This window comes from Acomys russatus, chromosome 7 (assembly GCF_903995435.1).
Source record: "Acomys russatus chromosome 7, mAcoRus1.1, whole genome shotgun sequence".
Classification (NCBI taxonomy): domain Eukaryota; kingdom Metazoa; phylum Chordata; class Mammalia; order Rodentia; family Muridae; genus Acomys; species Acomys russatus.
Window position 1 is genome coordinate 7355976 of NC_067143.1, and position 23239 is coordinate 7379214.

Sequence of the window (23239 nt, forward strand, 5' to 3'; positions counted from 1 at the left end):
TCTAACCAGGCCTGTTAGAGATTAGGATGCTAAGATATACAGCTTTGTTCACCCTGACTGTCCAGAAACATGGCTCCAAACCACAGCAAAGGAAACAACCCTGATTTACAACCAGCCACTAGGCCCGTCCCCATATCAAAGAGCGGGCCTCTAACAAGCTGCTCAAGGGGGCATTGCAGGGTCACAACCAACATTAAGGCCTGGTGTGCCTTAAAGATCCAGTTTTCTTGCTGAGAAAAGCACAGTTCTGCCACGTGCAAGCCCTCCCCACAGGCCCTGCCCTGGACCATTACCCGCTCTCCCAAGCACATTCCTGGCTTAAAGAAGAAGCTCTGTGTTTTCTCTATACCTCAGGCCTTAGGGAAAGCTCCCGAGGCCTAGGCCCCAGACTGTTCCTGGCTCTGCCAGGCATGCTCCTGCGTTTCAGAAGGAGCTATGTCCAAACTCTCTTCTGACACTCAAGACAATGCCTTGACTTCCACATCTTGTAAAAAATCATAAAACAAGCTATATCTTTCCAACATCAAATGGTACAGAATGTCCTTCCCATTCCAATAGGGAGGAGTGTGTCCAAAGTGAAGATTAAACCAAGGCAAGAAACTCAGCAGGGAAAACACCAAATTCTGCAGCACTGTCTCAGGCACATGGGCTTCGTATCCAAGGGCTTGGATAGCCCTGTCCCTTACCAACTTCTCACACCTCCTCACTTTGGTCAGTTCCACTCCCTGTCTGCATCTCTCCATGGCCGCTTTCTCATGGCTCAGGTGTCTCAGCATCTTGTTTGTGGTCTCGAAATGCAACTCGGGCTTCATCCTGACAGCTTCAATGCAATGGACTCCCACAATATCGTCCCTGGGGCTCTCTGACTCTGCCAGACACAGATGGCTGGGACAGCGCTGAACTGAAACCACAGAGGAAGAGTCCATGACCATGAATCCTTCACGTTTCTTGTTTCCGGAACCAGCGCACTGCTGCTCTGGTCAAGTCTGACGTTTAAACTGGGATGACTTCCCACCATGCTTGGACCACAGTTGCAGCCATGTCCTTTCCTTTTTATTTCTATTTTTCATGCCTCCCATTTCCTGTTCCTTGCTTTCAAATTCATAGCCGCTTTTTGGTTTAGTTGTTGTTACTGTTTGACGTTGACTGGAGTTTGGCTGCAGGACTTCCCACTGGACATCGGGGGTAATGGAATATGCACACAAAGGACCCCGTGCTTGGAAGGAAAGTGGGAGATTCCACTAAAATACAAATTTACCAGACTAGGGCTCTCTGTCTGCCCCTAGGGTGGCTGGCAGGGCAGAGCTAATGATGGACTGTGGCCAGGGATAGCCATCAGGAGCACCAGTGGGAGGTGCTCCCCTCTGATGCCATTCATACGAGAGATGTGAGGGAGACCACAGCCAGGAAGAGAAGGCTGGCTAAGCTCTTGGATTCCAATATGCCTTGACTGGGAAAACCATCAACCAGACTGGTGCTGTTGGTCCATAGGGTGACCTGGGCAGAGGCCCTGGGCCCCTGCACCTGCCTGAGTGTGGATTCCATGTTGAAGGGGAAACTCTACATTTCTAGCCATAGGAGGCTATGTGGCTTGTATCACTGTTCAATGTGCACACACAGACATTGTTTTTGGTGGGCAATGGGAAGACAGATTTGAAAACGGAGGGTCTGGTTTCTAGAAGTTCTGAATGTTGCATTTCACATTCAGTTTTGTATGACACATTTTAAAAATAATTTAGAAGCCGGAGAGAGGAGGTGATGGGGATGATCCTTCAACAATATTTAATTACAGCTCTTTTTACCTTTCCACTACGACCAGCCACAATGGTGTGATTCAGGGAAATTCAATTCCAGGGTACAAAAGGAGTTTCTGAGCTGCAGAGGTTCCTCGGGTGTGCATGGTGTGCCGGCGGATAGGGCAGATTGCCCACCGTGTGCCGTAATCCACGTGGCAAGAAGCAGAGATTAAGCTATTCCTCATCATTGCTTTGTGTGTGTGCCTCAGTGGGCCTGGGATTGCCTGAATCACAAGGAGGCATGAGGAGCTGCAGAGCCACAGCCCACCTTTCTGATCACCTCCACATACAGAAAGGTGTCTAGAGCATGGGGCCTCTCTGTTTGGTAGAGAGATCAGTTGTAGCTGGAGTGTCAGAAATAGAACACTTTAGGAGTCATGTTGAGTCCTTACTAGGGTCACCCTCATGGGTTCCAGGAAGTTGCCATTACCCCCAAATGTCCCCTAATTCCAGCTGTTTCTTCCTTCACTGTGTTTGCTCCCTTTATCTTCCCCCAAACTGATCTCTCCTCCCACTCCCTCGAAAGCCCAGTCACTCACCGAATCTATCCTATATCCTCCCCCTCTAACCCCCGCCCCAGACCTAATCTCTGGGTCTGTGGAGTGTAATTTGATTATCATTTACCTACTAGCTAATATTGACATATGAGTGAATGCCTCCATACCTGTCATTCTAGGTCTGAGTTACCTCACTTAGGGCGATTTTTTTTTCCCTAGTTGCATTCATTTTCATTTGCCTGTAAATTCATGGTGTCTTTTTTTTTTTTTTTAACAGCTGATGTATCACATCTTGTTTATCCATTCTTCAGTTGAGGGACATCTAGGTTGTTTCCGGTTTCTGAAATGTATGAGTGAAGCTGCTGTGAACATAGTTGAACACGTGTCCTTGTGGTAGGACGAAGCACCTTTTGCATGTGCCCAAAAGTAGTGTAGCTGCGACTTGGTGTAGGTCGAGTCCTGGTTTCCTGAGGGAGCCACAGTTCTGAGGAGATGTTGATCTCCATAGCAGCTGTATTAGTCTGCGCTCCTACATGCAGTGGCGGAGTGTCTCCCCTTCTCCACGTCCCTGCGAGCATGAGCTTTCACTTGTGTTATTGATCTTAGACACCCTGACATGGGCAAGATGGGTTCTCACAGTAGTTTAAATTTGTATTTCCCTGATGGATAAGATGGCAAAGTTTCTTTTTAAAAGTTTTTCTCAGCCATTTGAGATTCCTCTGTTGAGAATTTTCTGTTTAGATCTCTACCAATGTTTAATTGGATTTTTTTTTGTTTTTAGATCACCCAGTGTCTTGAGGTCTTTGTACGTATTTTGTATGTTGGGTTTCTATAAGATTTGTTTAAAACCAAACCAAACCAAACCAAACCAAACCAAACCAAACCAAACCAAACCAAACCTTTGCCCATTCCTTAGGCTGCCTCTTTGTCCAACTGACTGGGCTTTTGCCACCTCCAATCCACTTTCTATTACTGGTAAAGGAGAGGATCACAGTGCCCAAGATGAGTGCTGGCCAGAAATTTCTTTGATTTTAATTATACTCTTGTAGTTCTTGTTTAAAGGGCTTATAGTTCTGACTCCTTTTATTTGTGGTGCCATCTATGTTACATGTTTTTTATTAATTATAACCTAATTATATTTTTGTTTCTTTGGAAAATGATAAGCCTTTGCCTATTTTTGTCTTCTGAATGTTTACTGTATTATGTTGTGAGTTCCTCAAGTTCTTGTGAGTTTGGGAACTTTCTGTGGAGAAACAGTTTTAGTTTTCTCTTCTTGCCTCTCCTCATTTCTTGGCAAATCTGTGTTTTCCAATGGTTGCAATCATCACTGTTTGGGTTTTTGCTACTTAAGTGATTGGTTGGGCAACCCACTGGTTTGGGGCTTCTCACACGTTATTGTCTCTGTGTCTTAATTAGTCCAGCTGTCAACATTTCAGAGCCTACAGTCATCTGAGGGAGCCTCAGTTGAGGGCATGCCCCCATCAGAATGGCTGATTGGGTTGCTGTGTCTGTGAGAGACTATGCTGACTGACGATTAATGTGGAAAGGCTCTCCCACCGAGGGGACCTGGGCTGGACTAGAGAGCCAGCTCAGCATGAGACAGGGACCCAGCAAGAGGGCAAGCCTGGAAACAGTGTTTGCCCATGAGTTTTGCCTTAATTTTTTTTGCTTGAGTTTCTATCCTAAGCTCCCAAAATGATGGACTGTGATTGGACAGAAACATCCAACAAACAAACAAATAAACAACCCATTCATTACCTGAGATGCTTTTGTTTAGAGAATTTAATCACATCGGCAGAGAAGCAAGCCAGAACAACAACAGAAAAGACAATCAAAAAGTGATTTTGCTGCTAGACAGAACCTGGGAATGTTCCCCTTTGAAGGATTGTGGAAAATATCAGGACTTCAGATGGCCAAAGCCATAGAAAGCTGTACACAGAGCTTAACTGGCTGTTCTTGTAGGCCCTGGAAGATCGGGGTATTGAGAGTAATGCAGACATAGTAAGTTGAAATCATAGGTTTTCAATGGGCAATAGAAACCCTGCTAAAAATAGCTAATACTCATTTGTGTGATATTTTGGCTCAAAATCTTTTTCATTCTGCCCATGACCTGATGATACACTGACTAAGGCAGAATTATAAAAATAGAGGACTGATTTCTAAGATGGAATATTGCATATGTCTGAAGATCATTACTACTAAGTCATTCAGGACTACAGTGAGAAAAAAAAAGCAACAAGTGTGGCAGAAATGAATGCCGAGTCTGGTTTGTAGAGAACCAGTACGGGGTGTTCCAGGTGCAAACAATGCTGAAACAGAGGCAGGAACTCTCCAAGAGGTCACCACCATCACAGGGAAGGCCCTCACTCCGGGTCAGGAGCCTAAGAAGATGCCCTCAAAGTGACAGACATTTCATCCTCTTTTTTCTTTCTTTTTTTTTTTTTTGTGAAAATCAGGCCATAATTTTTAATGGAAAGAACTGAAGTGATACATTGCATGTTGTCCTAACCAGAAAGAAACAAGCAGGATTGTCAAGAAATGTAGCGGGAGTGTCTCTAAACAACAGAAGCCGAAGCAGACATTTCCTAATCATTCAGAGTGTCTCCCAAAGCTAGAAGAAAGAACTGAATCAAAAAGAACACTTCATCCTCTTAAGCCTTGAGTTAAGGGGAGGAGTAGGCAGAGTGACTCCTAGTCCCAGGAAGGAATGTGATACAGAACCTGCTGCAACTGTGGTCCAAGCATGGTGGGAAGTCATCCCAGTTTAAACGTCAGACTTGACCAGATCAGCTGGTTCCCTCACTTTGGACACACTCCTCCCTATTGGAATGGGAAGGGCATTCTGTACCATTTGATGTTGGAAAGATATAGCTTGTTTTATGATTTTTACAAGATGTGGAAGTCAAGGCATTGTCTTGAGTGTCAGAAGAGAATTTGGACATTTGAACAGTGTACAGGCTGTTGCAGACTATTAGGATCACTGAAGTGAGACTAAATGCATTTTCATCAGAGGGTGACCATGAGCCTATAGTGACCAGGGTCAGAATGTAGTTGATTGAATCAAAAAGCTCCCATCAGCCAGGTGCAGTGGCACATGCCTGTAATCCCAGCACTCAGGGAGGCAGAGGCAGGTGGATCACTGTGAGTTTGAGGCCAGCTTGGTCTACAAAACGAGTCCAGGACAGCCAAGCCTACAGAGAAACCCTGTCTCGAAAAACCAAAAATCAAGGAGAGAGAGAGAGAGAGAGAGAGAGAGAGAGAGAGAGAGAGAGAGAGAGAGAGAGAGGAGAGAGTGGAGGGAGAGAGAGAGAGAGAGAGAGAGAGAGAGAGAGAGAGAGAGAGAGAGAGAGAGGGCAGCTCTGAGATAGGACGATTTCATTGTACACTTGTGGCTTTCTTTGGGGAGCAATGGAAGCTTTTGTAGGAGGAACATTTCTAGGTTCCTTATTAGGGATGAGATTTGAGTATCTGTAGATGCAATCCATTTCCTGTTCTTTGTGTTTACTGTGTTGAAATGAAAGTTGAAACTGATCAGCCAGCTTTTTTCTCATGCTGTCATGCCTTCACCATTATAGACCCTATGCCTAAATCACATAATGTAGAAGCAATTGTTAGTCAGTGCTAAGCTGTTTTGCAAGCCTGATGGTTTTCTATTTTTAATTTTTTTTCGAAGAGAAAGTTTCTCTGTGTAGCCCAGGCTGTCTTTAAAGTTGGTATGTAGAGCAGATAGGCCTCTAACTTAGAGGTCCACCTAACTCTGGCTTCAGAGTGCTGTGAATAAATGTGGGCTAACATGCCTGGCTTTTTTGGTTGTTGTTGTTGTTTGTTTTTATATTATTGGTTTATGGGCTAAAATGTAGGTTTTCGTATATGCCAAGGATATGCTGTTATGCTGTCCTTCATCCACATCCAGACTTTTGGAAATTGGCAGGGAATTCTGGTTCTCAGGATGGCATGCATTCATGACATTAACACTGCCTGAGCCCTCTGAGTCACTGGACCGCAGGTGTGTGGCATTCTTCCTGCCTGTTATGTTTGTTTTGAGTATTTTTCCTGTCAGCATGAATATGCGCCTCACATGTGCCCTGTCAGCAGATGGCCTCAGAACCCCTGAACTCAGAGAAGCATAGCTGTGAGCTCCCATGGAAGAACTTGCAGCTGAGCCCAATTATTTGCAAGACCAGCAAGATCTCGTCACTGCCGGGCCATCTCTCCTGCCCTATGTTGCTTACTTATGATCAACATTTACATTGCTGATATTTTCACTTGTCCATTTGTAACTGTTTAAAGATGCATTTCCTTTTAGTAAGATCTTATTACTGTTACAGTTTAAAGCAGGGCACTTCAGGATTCTGGAAGATGAATACAGAACTAGAGCGAATGTGTAATTCTTTGTAAGAACTTCAGTAAAAGTGTCTGAGTTCTTTTTATCTTTCTTGGTTGGTTGTTTCATTTTTGCAATGGGGGCAGGGTATTAATATGCACCTCTTGCAGTCCTGGAACTCACTGCATAGAGCAGGCTGGCATCCAACTCAACAAGATACACCTGCCTCTGCCTCCTGAGTTAGTGCTGGGATTAAAGGCATGTCCCAAAACATCCAGCTTGACCATCATTTTTTGTAGTTAGTAATTATTCATACAATTTCTCTGATGCCGTTCAGTACTGTTTGCTTGTCTCTCTATATCTGTTAGGTGGCATTTTTCTTGCAAATCTATATCGTATTCAAAAGGCAAAGAAATGACAGAGGTGAGCCTTATTACTCAGTTTCCTTCTAAAATGACTTGGCAATTACATTAGAAAATAAGGAAATTACATCAAGAAATAAGTCGAGAAGGCACTAGAATTATATGAATATATTATCAGCGATGCACACATGTACAGTGATGTAAGCATCATGCTTTCTGTTGTGCACATGTACGGCATGTTTTAGGGCGCAGTGACCTATGAAGACGTGCATGTGGACTTCACTCGGGAAGAGTGGGCTTTGCTGGATCCTTCCCAGAAGAGCCTCTACAAAGATGTAATGCTGGAGACCTACAGGAACCTCATGGCTATAGGTAAGACTGTGAATTTTCTTTCACTTTTTAAAATAAGGGGAAATGTTTCTTTGTTATTGATGCTCTTCTGTAATTCCCACTGAGTTCGAGGTAAAATCAGGTGAATAAATCAGGTTCACTGGATATAGTGACTTGAATTTTGCCTAACTTCCAATAATATGTCATACATCTTCTGGTACTATATTTTAGGCACTAATTGGGAAGACCATAATATTGAAGAACATTTTCAAAGTTCTAGAAGACATAGAAGGTAATTTTTATCTGCAAGTTGATATGAATATGCCTCTGAAGAAATTTTAATGTGTCTTAGAAGTTTTAAAGACAAGCAAGTGAAGAAAGTACCGCTTTAAGCACACCAGTGGTTATTAAAATCCCACAAAGCCGTGTACCTCAATGTTAAGTATCTGCTATGGGTTGCAAGGCATATTCCTCTAAGAAAGGAGCCAAGGAAACAGTGTCTGAACAGACATCACCATTTGAGTCACAGCCCCAGTACAGCTGCTCTGTAGAACGGCCCATCTGTTTAGTCTCATACCACTCACACATTGTAGAAGGAACACACATTGAATAGTTGATAAGTATGTGCCCAGAACCTTCTAATGAACAAGTATTCCACAGTAAACTGGTAATGCTCATACACTTGTAGTAAAGTTCCTAAGATTAGTAAGAAGGGTGGTCTAGGAGAGTCAAGAATGTTGTTTTGGAGAAGCCGTAATCTCATACCACATGTCTATGAGGAGCAAAAAGCCAAACTATGGGAATGTAATGTGGAAATCTTCCATTTGTTATTCTTTTAAGAGTTACATCATATGTCATCATGGATGCAAGCCATGTGAGCAGAGGGATAGTGAAAGGAGCTGTATACCTCTCTGTGTCCCAGAACAGTTAGAAGATATGTAGTGTTCCCCAGTTAGAGTTTCTGAGTGTGGAACAAGTTTATAATTGGTTGGATTTCTAACTCCATTGTAAACTCTCACTACAGAAACTCCCTCTGAGTACTAAGAATGTAAAAATCCTCTGTTTTACCTGGTTCACTGTGCAAATGTACTCTGAGTCACTCATTAGGAAAATTTATGAATGCAATCTGTGTGGTAAAGGTTTCACATGTCCCAATTGTCTTTGCAGACGTGAAAGAAGTCATACTCGAGAGAAAGCCTCTGAATATACTCAGTGTGGTAAAGCCTTTGCATATCAGAGCCATCCTCAAAGACATGAAAAAAATCCTACTGGAGAGAAACCTTATGAAGGTATTCAGTATGGTGAAGCCTTTGCCCATCGCAGTACTCTCCAAATACATAAAAGCACACACACTGGGGAGAAACCGTACAAATGTAATCAATGTGATAAAGCCTTTTCACATCACACTTATCTAAGAACACATAAAAGAGCACATGCTGGAGAGAAGCCCTATGAATGTGATCAATGTGGTAAAGCCTTTGTATATCACTGTTATCTTCGAATACATAAAAGAACACACACTGGAGAGAAACCCTACAAATGCAATCAATGTGGTAAAGCCTTTTCACAACCCAGTCATCTTCGAATACATAAAAGAACACACACTGGAGAGAAACCCTATCGATGTAATCAGTGTGGTAAAGGCTTTGCATGTCACAGTCATCTGCAAAGGCATGAAAGAATCCATACTGGAGAGAAACCCTATGAATGTAATCAGTGTGATAAAGCCTTTTCACAGCACGGTTCTCTCCGAATGCATAAAAGAACACACACTGGAGAGAAACCTTATGAGTGTAATGAGTGTGGAAAAGCCTTTGCATATCACGGTTATCTCCAAATTCATAAAAGAACACACACTGCAAAGAAACCCTACGAAGGTATTCAGTGTGGTGAAACTTTTGCACTTCACACTGGTCTCCAAATACATAAAAGAACACGCACTCGAGAGAAGTCCTATGAGTGTAACCAATGCAGTAAAACTTTTGCATATAACAGTAGTCTCCGAAAACATAAAATAACACACACTGGAGAGAAAACCCACAAATGTGATCAATGTGATAAATCCTTTTCACAACACGGTTATCTCCAAATACATAAAAAGACACACACTGGAGAGAAACCATATGAATGTAATAAGTGTGATAAAGCCTTTGCTTATCATGGTCAACTTCAAAGACATGAAAGGATTCATACTGGAGAGAAACCTTACAAATGCAATCAGTGTGGTAAGGCCTTTTCACAACACAGTTATCTCCAAATACATATAAGAACACACACTGGAGAGAAACCGTACGAGTGTAGTCAGTGTGGTAAAGCCTTTGCTTATCATGATTATCTTCAGATACATAAAAGAACACACACTGGAGAGAAGCCCTATGAATGTAATCAGTGTGGTAAAGCCTTTGCCTATCGTAGTTATCTCCAAGTACATAAAAGAACACACACTGGAGAGAAACCCTACAAATGTAATCAGTGTGATAAAGCCTTTTCACATCACAAAAGTCTCCAAATACATAAAAGAACACATACTGGAGAGAAACCCTATGAATGTGACCAATGTGGTAAAGCCTTTGCATGTCGCAGTGATCTTCAAAGGCATGTAAGAAATCATACTGGAGAGAAACCCTATGAATGTATTTAATATGGTGAAGCCTTTGCACATTTCTATAGTCTTTATTATCACAAAGCTATTTATACTAGAGAGAAACCTTATGAGTATAAACAATGTTGTAAAGCCTTTGCCCTTCACTGTTATCTCCGAATGCAGAAAGGAACACATACTGGAGAGAAAGCTTATGGATGTACTCAATGCTTTTACGTTATGAGGTCTGCTTAGATCTAGTACAACTTAAACACCAGGTCAATGCAAATGACAAGAATTTATTGTAATCCAGCTGCTACTGATAGATCAGTGCCACAGAACAGACTCAGGAGTTGAACTGTGACCCAGAGCCAGAATGTTACAGAGCTTTTAAGCTTGAAAACCCACAAACATCTGTGCCAAGTTACACTTAGAACTTTCCACCAATCACGAAAGGAAGGATGGACTCAGGGAGTGCAACAAACAAAGCTACCAGCCATGTAGTAGTGATGAAATGTGCTGTGCAACACCAGTAACAGTCCGAATCTCTAGACAGTGAGCTACAGTGGTGCTTTTGCAGGATGCTCATCAGCAAAGGGAATATGCAGAGAAGGGCCCACAGGACACTTAATGTATGTTTTGTGGTAGTAGTGTCAGCACAGGTCATATGTGGACAGGAAGTGGTATTAAAGCATTGAGTGTGTTCAGGCCTGCAATAGCCGACTACATAGAAACAGCTGATCACAATGAGCAAGCCACTGGGGACCAAGATAGTGGTGGAATAAAATATGTAGGTGAATTAAGCCAGGGAGCCTACAGTGAAGTAATGTAGGGAGAGGAAGATGGTCCTTAGCTGCATATATTGATGGAGGCTATTCCTGTGCATGCTGAAGCTCAGGATTTAGAGGATGATGGAATTTCCTGCCAGCCCTAACAGGGCAATGGTGGTGGCTTGTAAGCTCCTCAGCTGAGGCACCTTATAGAAATATGGGTGTTGTAGTTAGAGTTTCTGTTGCTGTGGTAAAACACCATGGCCAAAATCAACTGTTGGAGAGAAGGGTTTATTTTGGGTGACCGCTCTCAGGACACACTCCATCCATCACTGAGGCAAATCAGGGCAGGAATTCAAAGGAGTCTGGAGGCAAGAGGATCCTTACTGGCTTGCTCCTTATGTTTTACTTAGCCTGACTTTCTGTAGCACTTAGGACCATTGGCCCAGGGCTGGCATCCATCACAGTGGGCTGGCTATCCACTATCAATCATTAATCTAGAAAATGTCTGCCTACAGACTGGGAAAAGATCTCCCCCAACCCTTCATCTGACAAAGGTCTAATATCCAAAATATATAAAGAGCTCAAGAAATTAAACACCACAAAACCAAACAACACAAGTGAGAAATGGGGCTCAGAATTAAACAGAGAATTCTTAACAGAGGGATATTGAATGGCTGAGAGACACTTAAAGAAATGCTCAACATCTTTAGTCATCAGAGAAATGCAAATCAAAACAACTTTGAGATTCCATCTTATACCCACCAGAATGGCTAAGATCAAAAATTCAAGTGACATCACATGCTGGTGAGGATGTGGAGAGAGGGGAACACTCCTTCATTGCTGGTGGGAATGCAAACTTGTACAACCACTTTGGAAATCTATCTGGTGCTATCTCAGAAAACTTGTAATAAGGCTTCCTCAAGACCCCGCTATTCCACACCTTGGAATATACCCAGAAGATGCTCCAGCACACAACAAGAACATTTGCTCAACCATGTTCATAGCAGCCTTATTCATAATAGCCAGAACATGGAAACAGCCTAAGTGTCCCTCAGTAGAAGAATGGATAAAGAAACTGTGGTACATTTACACTGTGGAATACTGCTCAGCTATTAAAAACAAGAAATTCCTGAAATTTGTGGACCAATGGATTGAACTAGAAATGATTATAATGAGTGAGTTAACCCAGAAGCAGAAAGACTCACATGGTGTATACTCACTTATATCTGGATACTAGCCCAAGGGGCGTGTCCCATGAAAGTCTTATCAGGAAAGTGGGATAGATGTGAGGACACTTATTGGGATTCTCAGTGAGAGAAGTATGGGAGAAAGGGGAAATAGAAGAATCCAAAGGGCCCTAGAAACCTATAAGAAGAACATTACAACGGGTGGATTTGGGCCCAGGGGTTCTGCTCAAACTATGACACCAGCCAAGGGCAATACGTGCAGTAAATGTCAAACCTCTAACCAGATCTAACCAATGGACAGGACAATCCACAGTTGAGTGAGGAGTAGAGAGTGGGGTCTGGCTTTCATATGAACTTGGGTGCACCATATTTGACCACATCCCCTTGATGGGGAGGCCTGGTGGCACTCAGAGGAAGGATAGCCGGCTACCAAGAAGAGCATGGTCATATACCCCATGACATATACAGGGGGAAGAGGTTCCCCCCCCCCCCCGAGTCATAGTCATAGGGGAGGGGAGTAGGGGGTAAGCAGGAGGGAGGGAGGAATGGGAGGATACAAGGGATGAGATAACAATTGAGAGGTAATATGAATGAACAAATTAAAAAAAAAAATAGAAAATGTCTCACAGACTTGCCCACAGGCTAATCTGGTAGGCTTATTTTTCTTAACTAAGGTTCCCTTTTTCAAAATGACTACAGCTTGTATTAGGTTAGTACAAAACTAGACAACACAGTAGAGAAATGCTCTCCTTAGGTCCAGTCATTGCAGTAATGTGGGCTTCCTCAGTTGAGTTTACTGGAATCTCAAGTACCCCTGGGAACCCAGCCATGACACAAGCATCCGCAAACATGATTTCTCATTCTCAGGACCACAGTGTGGTGTTGGAAGTACTGTCTCTGTGTCACAGGGAAGGAAACAGGCACACAATTAAGTATTTTTAAAAGATGGGATGTTTTCACTTTGAATTGGCCTGGTTCCTGTAGGCACTGAATACTATATTTTCTCTCTTTTACTGACAGAGAAATATTCTGTAGGCTAGACATTCATACAGACCCCAGCAGTCCCTGCCAGCCACCACACCATGTCTCCAGAATTTCTTAAGGTAAGAAGAGAAAAGTCTGGGGTAGGATTTGAGAAAGCAGGACTGTGGACATAGGCATTGTTTTGTCCTGGCCTAGAAAATTTCTCTCAGGTAATGAAATTAAAGATGGCAGAGAAAACCTCAGGCCACAATCATGACTGTTGATGTGGGAGATGTTTTAATGTTGTAAGGGAGTCTGATTCTTGTGAGGGCGGATAGTGAAGACTGCTGGCTACATAACCTGTTGAAAACAGGAATGTCTGCTTTTGAGGGTCTAACTCTATGGGTGGCAGACTGTGTTCTTGATCTTTGGTAATCCAATGAGTGAGTGGCAGAGGACATGATGGTAGCAAAAATGAAACACAATTGTAGATACTAAGACATTCAAGTAAAGCAAGATTAAGAATATTTTATTCCAAAACGAGAAAAAAAATGACAGAGACATCTGCTAACATGCTCTTCCAGTTCACTCATGTAATTAAGTTTCATTACTTCTTAAGTCTCTGATGGAGTTGAAGAACCAGATAGTTTAGTCTTACAATTAACCTTAGCTATTTAGAGGTTAAGATGTTTTCAGGTCTAGATAGATGTTTTAAGTTGACAGAGGTGAGACAGGATAGATATCGATTCTCACTCAGAATTTTAGACTCACCAAGATAGGAAAGATGTTTTCTACAAGGCTGCCAAATACAGCTAGTCAAAACACCATGAATGTAACATTCATATAATCCCTGATTGTTTTGTGGTTCTTCTTGCTGTATGTAATTTTTAAATTTATGTATAATAATATAAATGTATGTGCCAATAAAATAAAATAAAATCTTTAGAAAAATAAAAATATTTTATTTTTCATGGCTCTCTTGGACAGCTCTGAATGTTTAGAAGAATTTTCTGAATATTACAGGGATAGACCTCTCTCTTGTGGCCAGCATTGGACTCACCTCCTGCTCTCCTGGTAACACTAGAAAGGGAAGCATCTTATTTCCTCCCTAGGACTTAAAATAACACAGAAGAGATAATAATATCAGGGTTTTGTTGAGGTGTATTAAGGGAAAGATACTTCCTCTTGGTCAAAAATGTGGATTCTGAGTTCTACCTCTAAGCCTTGGTAGAGACACGACACTGGTCTGCTCAGCAGATTAAAACGTTACATAATTTTACCTCCTCCCTTGAGCTGACCAAGCTGAGCTTGTCGGTCAGCTGGCCAGGAGATTGCTGAGGAGGTGGAAGGAATGACAATTCATTCATCTTCCTCCATGGAGCCACCTCGGAGCTTCCCTCAGATGGTGCAGCTCAGCCTGCCTGATTCCCTTCTGTCTCCCTCTGCCTCTCCCTTCCCCTCCCCTCCCCCTTCTTTCTCTGTCTCTGGTTTTTTTTTAAAGACAGATTTTCTCTGTGTAGCCCCGGCTGTCCTGGACTTGCTTTGTAGACCAGGCTAGCCTTGAATTCACAGTGATCCACCTGCCTCTGCCTTCCTGAGTGCTGAGATTACAGGCATGAGCCACCACCACGCTTGCCTTTTTTTTTTTTATATCTTACTTTCTTTTGGATATAAGCCAAAAGCTCAAGCGGGATTTTCCTGACACCCTGGACTTTCTCACCCATCTCTGAAACCCACATCCCCTCCCACCACGGAGTTTCTTTCCAGCTCCCATTGCTGGACATGACAGCTTTCTTGGGACCTAGCTGAAAAGGCATGGCTTTTTCTCTTCCCCTTCTCCATCTCCCTCCTTCCCGAAGCTGCCCAGATTTACAGCTTGCTTATTCTGTTATATTGTTCTGAAATTCTAATCAAATTGTCAATGAGCTTCCTTTGAATCTGTTTTTGCGTGTGTGTGTGTGTGTGTGTGTGTGTGTGTGTGTGTGTTGTTTTAAAATTCTTTTATACCTGAGGGAACCCTGATTCCCGCCCCCCCCCCCCCATAACACTAGAGCTCACTATGGCTTGGTGAGCATGTAGATTTATTTTTTCACACTGTGTGTGTGTGTGTGTGTGTGTGTGTGTGTGTGTGTGTGTGTGTTGTTTTAAAATTCTTTTATACCTGAGGGAACCCTGATTCCCGCCCCCCCCCCATAACACTAGAGCTCACTATGGCTTGGTGAGCATGTAGATTTATTTTTTCACACTGTGTGTGTGTGTGTGTGTGTGTGTGTGTGTGTGTGTGTGTGTATACTTATGGTAGCCTGGGTTGGGGTTGAGTGGCAAAGGGCAATATATGAGTCTGGGCTGAATTGCCCAGCAACGTACAAAACAACAGGAGAGTGAGGTATGAGTGCTGGGAAAAGAGGTGGCGGAATTAAAAGAAAACAACAAAAGGAAGACTTAATTGGTGTGGTGTGAAGTAAGCCACATGAAAGAATTCCATCCTCTCTCCCAGGAGATCTTCAGTGCTATTTACTTAGCAAGAGAAAGCCTTTGTTGGAGAGACTACTTTTAAGGGGAGTGGAAGTGTAGAACTTAAAATATAAAGAGATCACACACCCACACACCCACACACCCACACACCCACACACTCACACACCCACACACCCACACACTCACACACCCACACACCCACACACTCACACCCTAGCTATAGAAATAGCAACTGATCTGAAATCAACAGGTATTTTCTCCTTTGGTTTGTTCAACAGCCGAAGAGGTAAGAATTAGCATTTTTCTCAATTGCTAGAAGATGGGACTGGAGCAGAGACGGTGAGTGATTCATTATTACTTAATACTGTGTTCTTTTTTTTTCTCCCCAGGCCTACCATCCCAGCATCACAGAACTACTTTCCCTTGGTCATAGAGGAGAGAAAAAAACCCCAGGGTTAATTTTCAAGTTAAACTCAAGTTTGACCTAACAATTATGGGGTAAATAAAACAGCAGAAGCAAAGCCCAGAAATGAGGAAGGGAAGCCAGTGACGTAGAAGAAAGATATGGGTAGAAGCCAGTTAAGGGCAGATATCCCACTCCAGTGTCTCCCTTTGGCTTTAAAAAGTGGGCGTGACTCCCTTCAGAGGGCACACCTAGAAAGGAAGTTCCCAATGGACAGGGAATATAGAGAGGGTACAGAGAGGCACCAGGAAGAGAATATGGTTCTTTTAGACAAGTTCTCAAAGCCTTAGTTGGCTGGAGGGAAGGAAACTAAGATCTTTGTTGTCTGGACACAGTGCCATTCAGTTTGACCATGTGGTTTATAGTCACTGGGAGACACCACCAGGAGACTGGAGGGAGGGAGGGAGGGAGGGAGGAAGGGAGAAGAGAGTTGAGTTTTTAGCTCCTAGCTTTGACTCCTGAGCCTGTGAGTTGCCAGTGGCAGTGACTCCACTTTCATGGCTGTCCTTTGCTGTTGCTAAAACTATAGCTAGGTCTTATTCTTTCTCCAAGAATTGATTTTTCCCTGCCTATGTACAGGGTTAGACACAATACCTTACTATTGTATCCCTTAAGGTGATTCATCATGCATTGCCAGTGTCCCTTAACCCTGTCTAGGACTGTGAACAGCCAAGTCAAGGAACACTCCTCAAATATTTCTGGTTGTCCCAACATTTTTCTTCTGGCACCCTCTCAGCCCTCAGATATGCAAAGGTGAATAGCACTGAAAGGCAAATAAAGTAATAAAATCTGGCTAATAGCAGCCAGTCTAAGAAACAAGGTCTAAATGTGATCCCCAATCCGTTCTTATCTTTTATTTATTTATTTTCAGGACAGTCTTTCCATGGAGCCCGAGCTGGACTGCAACTTATTGTGTAGCCCAAGCTGAGTTCAAGCAAATGTCATCCCCCTTCCTCCTCCTCCTCCTCCCGAGTACTGAGATTAGGGGAGTGTGCAACCACATCAGCTTGCCTCTTACATGAATGTAAGATGCAGCGTCCTCCCCATGCAACACATTTCAATAACTGAAATGAAAGAAGGATCAAGGTCTGGGGAGCCTTATTGGCATCCCCCCACATTCAAGGCCGCTGGCACTGTTTTCAGAAGACAGCACTGTCTCCTTCCTTTCCTTGAAGGAGATGCCATGATTCTTGTATGCAGCTTCTCAGTATGCAAACAGAAGGATATGAGCATAGATGAAAATTCTTAACAAACCCTGGGGGAAAAAAAAAACCCACACATCTCGGCACAAATCCTTACCTTTCTTCCAATGTTCTGTCAGGAGTTAGCTGATTTGTGCTGAAAACAGAGAGTCCTCTGTTTTATGTCCGCTAAGAAGTGCGCATAGGAGCTTTAGTAGGAGCTAGTGGCCAAGTGAGGCTTACTGAGATGCTAGGAAACCCATGTGATTTCCTGAGCAAGGGCCGTGGATTAATAAGATACCATATCAATGTGAGACACATTTCTCCTCAGAGATTTCTGGATGATTTCCCAGTATCCACTCATATATGAGCCCCTCCTATGCCACCTCGTCGGGTGCCTCCTCCTCACCCCTTCCTCACCCCCTCCTCACCTCCTAAGTAACAGTATTCTGGAGCTTTAATTTCCGGCTATGAGCCTAGGCAGTAACAGTGTCAGGTAGATTGAGCTGCTTGTGAGATTTATAGCTAAAGAGTGTTATAGTGTCTTAGGCGAATCCTCATGGCCCAACTTTTTCATTTGTCCTTTTTCTGTTTTCTCTACCTAATAATAATTGACCTGTAGGTCTCTTTTTATTGTAACTGACGGACAAGTGCAAGCAAAGTGAACTTCTCCCCGAGTCCCATTCTCCGGCCTCCACACTTGTACTTTCTATTTCCGTTGCTTTTATTATCTTTGAATAGTAAAGTTATACTTCTGTTTTTAGGTATGCATGTTGAAAGAGGAATCAACTGAATTCCCTTACAAAACAGAGTTCAACTTATGAAGGGTATACTCCTTTCCCTCTCCAATACACAAAATTTATTATATACTGATTTTTCTGCTCTGTGAATAGTAACATTTACAAGGGTTATCTCCTCTGTTCTCTTTTCTTGCCACACTTTATAGCCAGATTCAACCGTTTGCCATTTAAAAATGTCCTTTAAAAGTCAATCTGTTAAAATTTTTTTTTATCTTTTAATTTTTTATTAATTTATTCTTGTTACATCTCAATGTTTATCCCATCCCTTGTGTCCTCCCATTCTACCCTCCCCCCCATTTTTCTATTATTTCCCCTCCCCTATGACTGTTCCTGAGGGGGATTACCTCCCCCTGTATATGCTCATAGGGTATCAAGTCTCTTCTTGGCAACCTGCTGTTCTTCCTCTGAGTGCCACCAGGTCTCTCCCTCCAGGGGACATGGTCAAATGTGAGGCACCAGAGTACGTGAGAAAGTCATATCCCACTCTCCACTCAACTGTGGAGAATGTTCTGACCATTGGCTAGATCTGAAATTTTTTTTTTAAATTATAATTTATTCACATTACATTTAGATTGTTATTCCCTCCCTCTTATCTTCCAGTTCCCATGCTCCCTCCCTCTTCTGCCTTATTCCCCTCCCCTAGACCTCTGATGGGGTGGCCTCCTCCCTTACCATTTGATTACTGTCTATCATGTCTCATCAGGGTAGCCTGCATCCCCTTCCTCTGTGAGCCCCCAAGGATGCCCAGCCAAGGGGCAGTGGTCAAATCACCGGTACCAGAGTTCATGTCAGAGGCAGGCCCCTCCCTCTCCCCTCCCCATACACATGGAGCCTGAGCTGTCCATCAGCTGCATCTGAACAGGGCGTCTAGGTTCTCTGCATGCATTGTCCTTGGTTGGTGCATCAGTTTGTGCAGGGCCCCCTGGGCCCAGATCTGCTGGCTTTGGCAGTCTCCATATGGAGCTCCTGACCCCTCCTGGTCCTTCCACTCCCACCCCAAAACTCTTCCATACACCACCGCTCAGCTCTCCTCCCAAGGTCCAGCTGCAAGTCCCAGTATCTGTCCCGAACCCCACTGGGTGGAGTTTCTCAGAGGACTTCCATGTTGGCCTAATATGTACTTAGAAAATGATTCATCGGATGCTTTTCCTACATAATACAAAACAGCAATCTGTGCTCTTTCACGTAAAAGCCTTAACCTCCAGAACCTCGCAATGGGATGGCATTTTAAGATTCGGCCTATAAAGAAAGGATTAAATGGTGGTGCATTCACCAGCATGCATGTCAATTCAACGCGACTGGTAATTAGGACACAGTCTTGAAACAGGAAGAGACACCATCCACTGCCCAAAGAGAGAAAACCGCAGGAAAACCATCCTTCCCAAATCCTTTCCCTGAGATTTCTAGTGCTCAAAAAATTAAGAAAATAAAACTTTGTTGTTTAAGGTACCTGGTCAGGAAGACTTTGTTTTTAACACCTCATCTAGACCTACAGTGTGGCAGGCATTTTTTTTTTTTTTTTTTTTTTTGCGAGCGTTTAGAGTTATAGTGTGAACAAAACTAAATTATGGTTATTTATTTATTTATTCTTTTAAAAATTTAAACGTACTTTAATTGAAATAGAATTATATCACGTTCCCTCCCTCAGTCTACCTCCACCCCCTTTCAGCTGTCTTCCCCTAACCTCCTTACATTGCCCATCCAACTCTTAATTTGATGGCCTATTTACTTTTATTATTATTACTGTTATTAGTGTTAATTGTTATCATCACCATTATTATGTACAAATGTATAGGGATATAACCTGCTGAGTTTGTTTTCATTGTTTTTATGTATGGTTTCAGGGTTGACCATTCTTCATTGGATAGCCAATAAGGTGGCCTTCCCTGAGAGAGGCTAATTCTCCTTCTTCCAGTAGTCACTGGAGTTCTTTGCTTAGGAGTGGGACCTCATGAAATTTCTCCTCCCACATTAACATGTCCATTGATATCGCCATTGTCCCCACCTTGTTTATGCAGTAATTTTAGGAGAGACAGTTTTACAGAAGACTTCCTGATATTTTGGCTCTTACGCTCTCTGTCCCCCACTCCATGATGTTCTCTGAGCCATAGACGCAGGAGCTGTGACGTAGATGTAGCCATTGGGGTTCCCCCATGGTCTGTTGACCTCTTCATTGTGCCCAGGTGTTGTTTTCTGTGACAGAGTCCATTTGCTGTAAAGACAAGTTTCTTTTTAAAACTTATTTTAAAAAATTTTATTTTAATTTTATTAATTTATTCAGATTACAGCTCAATTGTTATCCCATCACTTGTATCCTCTCATTCCTCCCTCCCTCCCATTTTCACCCTATTCCCCTCCCCTCGGTCTCTGACCAAGGGGGACCTCTTCCCCCACTATATGGTCATAGGCTATCAAGTCTCATCTTGGTAGCCTGCTTATTCTTTCTTTGAGTGCCAACAGGCCTCTCCATCAAGGGGAGGTAGTCAAATATGGAGCACCAGAGATCATGTCAAAGTCAGTCCCTGCTCTCCATATAACTGTGGAGAATGTCAAGTCCAATGGGTAGATCAGAGTAGGGGTTCCATGTTTACTATTGTATTGTCCTTGGTTAGTGCAATAGTTTGAGCAGAGCCCCTTGGGCCCCAATCCACCCATCATGATGTTCTTCTTGTAGGTTTCTAGGACCCTCTGGGTCCTTTTATTTCCCCATCTCCTATAATTCTCTTACCTAGAGTCTCAGTAGGATGTCCTCACATCTATCCCAATGTCCTGGTAAGTGAAGACTTTTGTGGGATGTGCCCTTTCGGCTAGTGCCCAATTATAAGTGAGTATATACCATGTGAGTCTTTCTGCTTCTGGGGTAACTAACTCAGTATGACATTTCTAGTCCCATCTATTTGTCCACAAATGTTGGGATTTTCTTGTTTTTAATAGCTGAGCAGTATTCCATAGTGTAAACGTACCACAATTTCTTTATCCATTCTTCAACTGAAGGACACTTAGGCTGTTTCCATGTTCTGGCTATTATGAATAAGGCTGCTATGAACATGGTTGAGCATATGTCCTTGTTGTGTGGTGGAGCATTTTCTGGATATATTCCAAGGAGTGGAATAGCTGGGTCTTGAGGAAGCCCTATTCCCAGTTTTCTGAGAAAGTGCCAGATAGATTTCCAAAGTGGTTGTACAAGTTTGCATTCCCACCAGCAATGAAGGAGTGTTCCTCTCTCTCCACGTCCTCGCCAGCATGTGGTGTCATTTCAATTTTTGATCAGAGAAATGCAAACCATAATGACTCTGAGATTCCATCTTACACCCATTAGAAAGATAAGTTTCTTCGATGAAGGGTGGTAGGTACATTTAGCTATTGGTATAAGGATGGATGGAATTTGAAATGTATCAAATAATTATGCTGGTCTAGCAAAGGGTTGGAAATAGACTTTTAAAAAATATACACACAATTTGTTTTAATTAAGCTATAGAAATGACAAATAAGGGCAATCTGATCACAAATTTCACTGGAAACACTCCAAAAGGTGGAGTTTTATGAAATGAATACAAGAATTTGGTCACAAAAGAGAATGGGATCTAAAACCAAGGAGAAGTGACAACAAATGCTCATAATGATGTGTTGTAAAAGCAATTAAACCCTTTAAGTTATATCACCATAAAGCTCTTAGAATATTGTCAGCTTATCAAGTAAGGATGAAATCCACATCCACACAGATGATACTTAATGGTGATTTTGTCAACTTAACTTACAATAAGAAACATAAATTCATGCTGCAGAAAGCATAAGAAAGAATTCTAATAAATTTAGCAACCCATTGAAAGAAGAAACCACACAAAATAAAGGAATACAGAAAAGGACACAAGTAAAGTTCTGGTGTCAACGACCAAGAAGTCAGAAAACCCACATCTCAGCCTGTCAACAAAAATAAATCCACGATTCAGGGGCAAACAGCAACGCAATTAGAAGGGGCAGGAAGAACTGGCAAAATAACAAAAATAAAATGAAGCAGACAGTAGACAATTGTAGGTCAGCGCTTTAAGACTCAGCAACAGGCGTGCTCTAGTATTCAGATCCAGAGAATGATCCTGCCCTGGGAAGGAGAGACCCTGGGAGAAAACAGTTCGCTTTTGCAGCTGCCAGGTAGGATACTGCCAGAACAGAAGAATTGCAAAGCAGGTTTCCAGCATGTACCATTCTATTTTCTTTTTTTCCTATGCCATCTCAGTTTCACTTTCAAAATCCAGTGTCCCTACCAGAGGCAGCTAGATGATTCCTCTTACCTAACCGTGCAATGTTCCACTTCTTCTTTTTTGGAAAGAATTTTTGTTTTTAATTTTTCATGGGTCAACAAAATTCTACATCGTAAAGTAGAAACAGTTGTGGTGTGTGTGAGGAGCCAGCTGCTTGTGGCTTAGCTATGCATTATCGGTAGCAATTTGCAGATGCTTCTCCTTGGACCTCAGAACTATCTCTGTAATGAAGACATCCCAGAGAAGTAATTTAAAAAAAAAAGCAAGTCTGGTCTCAGGCACACTCTGGATGCCATAGAGCAGAAAAGAGTTCAAGTGTCACAAGAACAGCAGTGCTCTTTCCCAGCAGCCTTCTAAGCTAGTGTCAGTTTAGGTACAGAGATAATTGAAATCTAAGTATGGGAAACATGCATTTTAAAAAATCACTATATAAAACAAAATTTAAATGTAAATAAGTTTTGGTCTTTTCGTTCCCTCCTCTAAGTTTGTCTGGAACCTTTCCCCCTCCCTCCTCACCCAACTTTAAATTCTTTTCAAAAAGCAGCCTCAAAACCGAATACAACAGAAGAATGCTTAAAACCTAGAAAATAAAATACATTATAACCCAAAAAGAAAAACACAAACCAAAACCAAAACCAACCAACCAAGTCCACCCCCACTAACCTGTAACCAAAATAAAAGCACACACACACACAACTGTGAGTCCATTGCTTGTTGGCCAACTACTTCTGAACATGAGATCTACCCTAGAGTGGTTGATTTATCCAGTGTCACTCCACTGGAAAAACGGATTTTTTTCCTCTCCTAGCCCATACAAATGACAATTATGTTAACCTTTACCCTAGTGGCAAGGTTTACATTCATTCATTCATTCATTCATTCACTCACATATTCATTTAAAAAATAACAAACTAAAGTACAACACGATAAAACAAAAACTATTGCAACAAAGTCCAACAAAACAGACCAGTGAAGGAAAAGAGCCCAAAAGAGAGCACAAGGGTCAGAGACCATTTGTTTCAGGAATACCATAAAAATACTAAACCAGAAGCCGTATATAAGTGCAGAGCACCTGGTGCCGACCTGCGCATGCTGCTTCAATCTCTATGCATTCATATGAGCTTTGCTCATGTTAATTTAGAGGGCTTTGTTTTCTTGGTGTCCTTGATCCCCTCTGGCTCCTACATTTTTTTTTGAGACAACAAAACAAAACAAAACAAAAAACAAAAAACATTTGTAGCCTTGGCT

General features: G+C 42.5%; 1 protein-coding gene and 1 pseudogene across 1 annotated transcript; both read left to right on the top strand.

Annotated features, from left to right (window-relative positions):
• The first annotated feature begins 7031 nt into the window (after positions 1-7031).
• Positions 7032-13359, top strand: LOC127192416 (zinc finger protein 120-like). The gene is made up of 5 exons (XM_051149693.1): positions 7032-7040; positions 7225-7351; positions 7541-7601; positions 8477-8598; positions 12871-13359. Exons 1-5 carry the CDS (start codon positions 7032-7034, stop codon positions 12888-12890), a joined length of 339 nt encoding a protein of 112 aa, XP_051005650.1. The 3' UTR covers positions 12891-13359.
• LOC127192333 (zinc finger protein 844-like) lies at positions 8608-10134 on the top strand (annotated as a pseudogene).
• Positions 13360-23239: the final 9880 nt, after the last annotated feature.

Bases quoted from the DNA above. Each gene is read 5' to 3' on its own strand.
- LOC127192416 (XM_051149693.1), top strand. The intron at 7,352-7,540 runs GTAAGACTGTGA...ACTATATTTTAG, and splicing joins CAGGAACCTCATGGCTATAG to GCACTAATTGGGAAGACCAT. The intron at 8,599-12,870 runs GTATTCAGTATG...TTTTACTGACAG, and splicing joins TGGAGAGAAACCTTATGAAG to AGAAATATTCTGTAGGCTAG.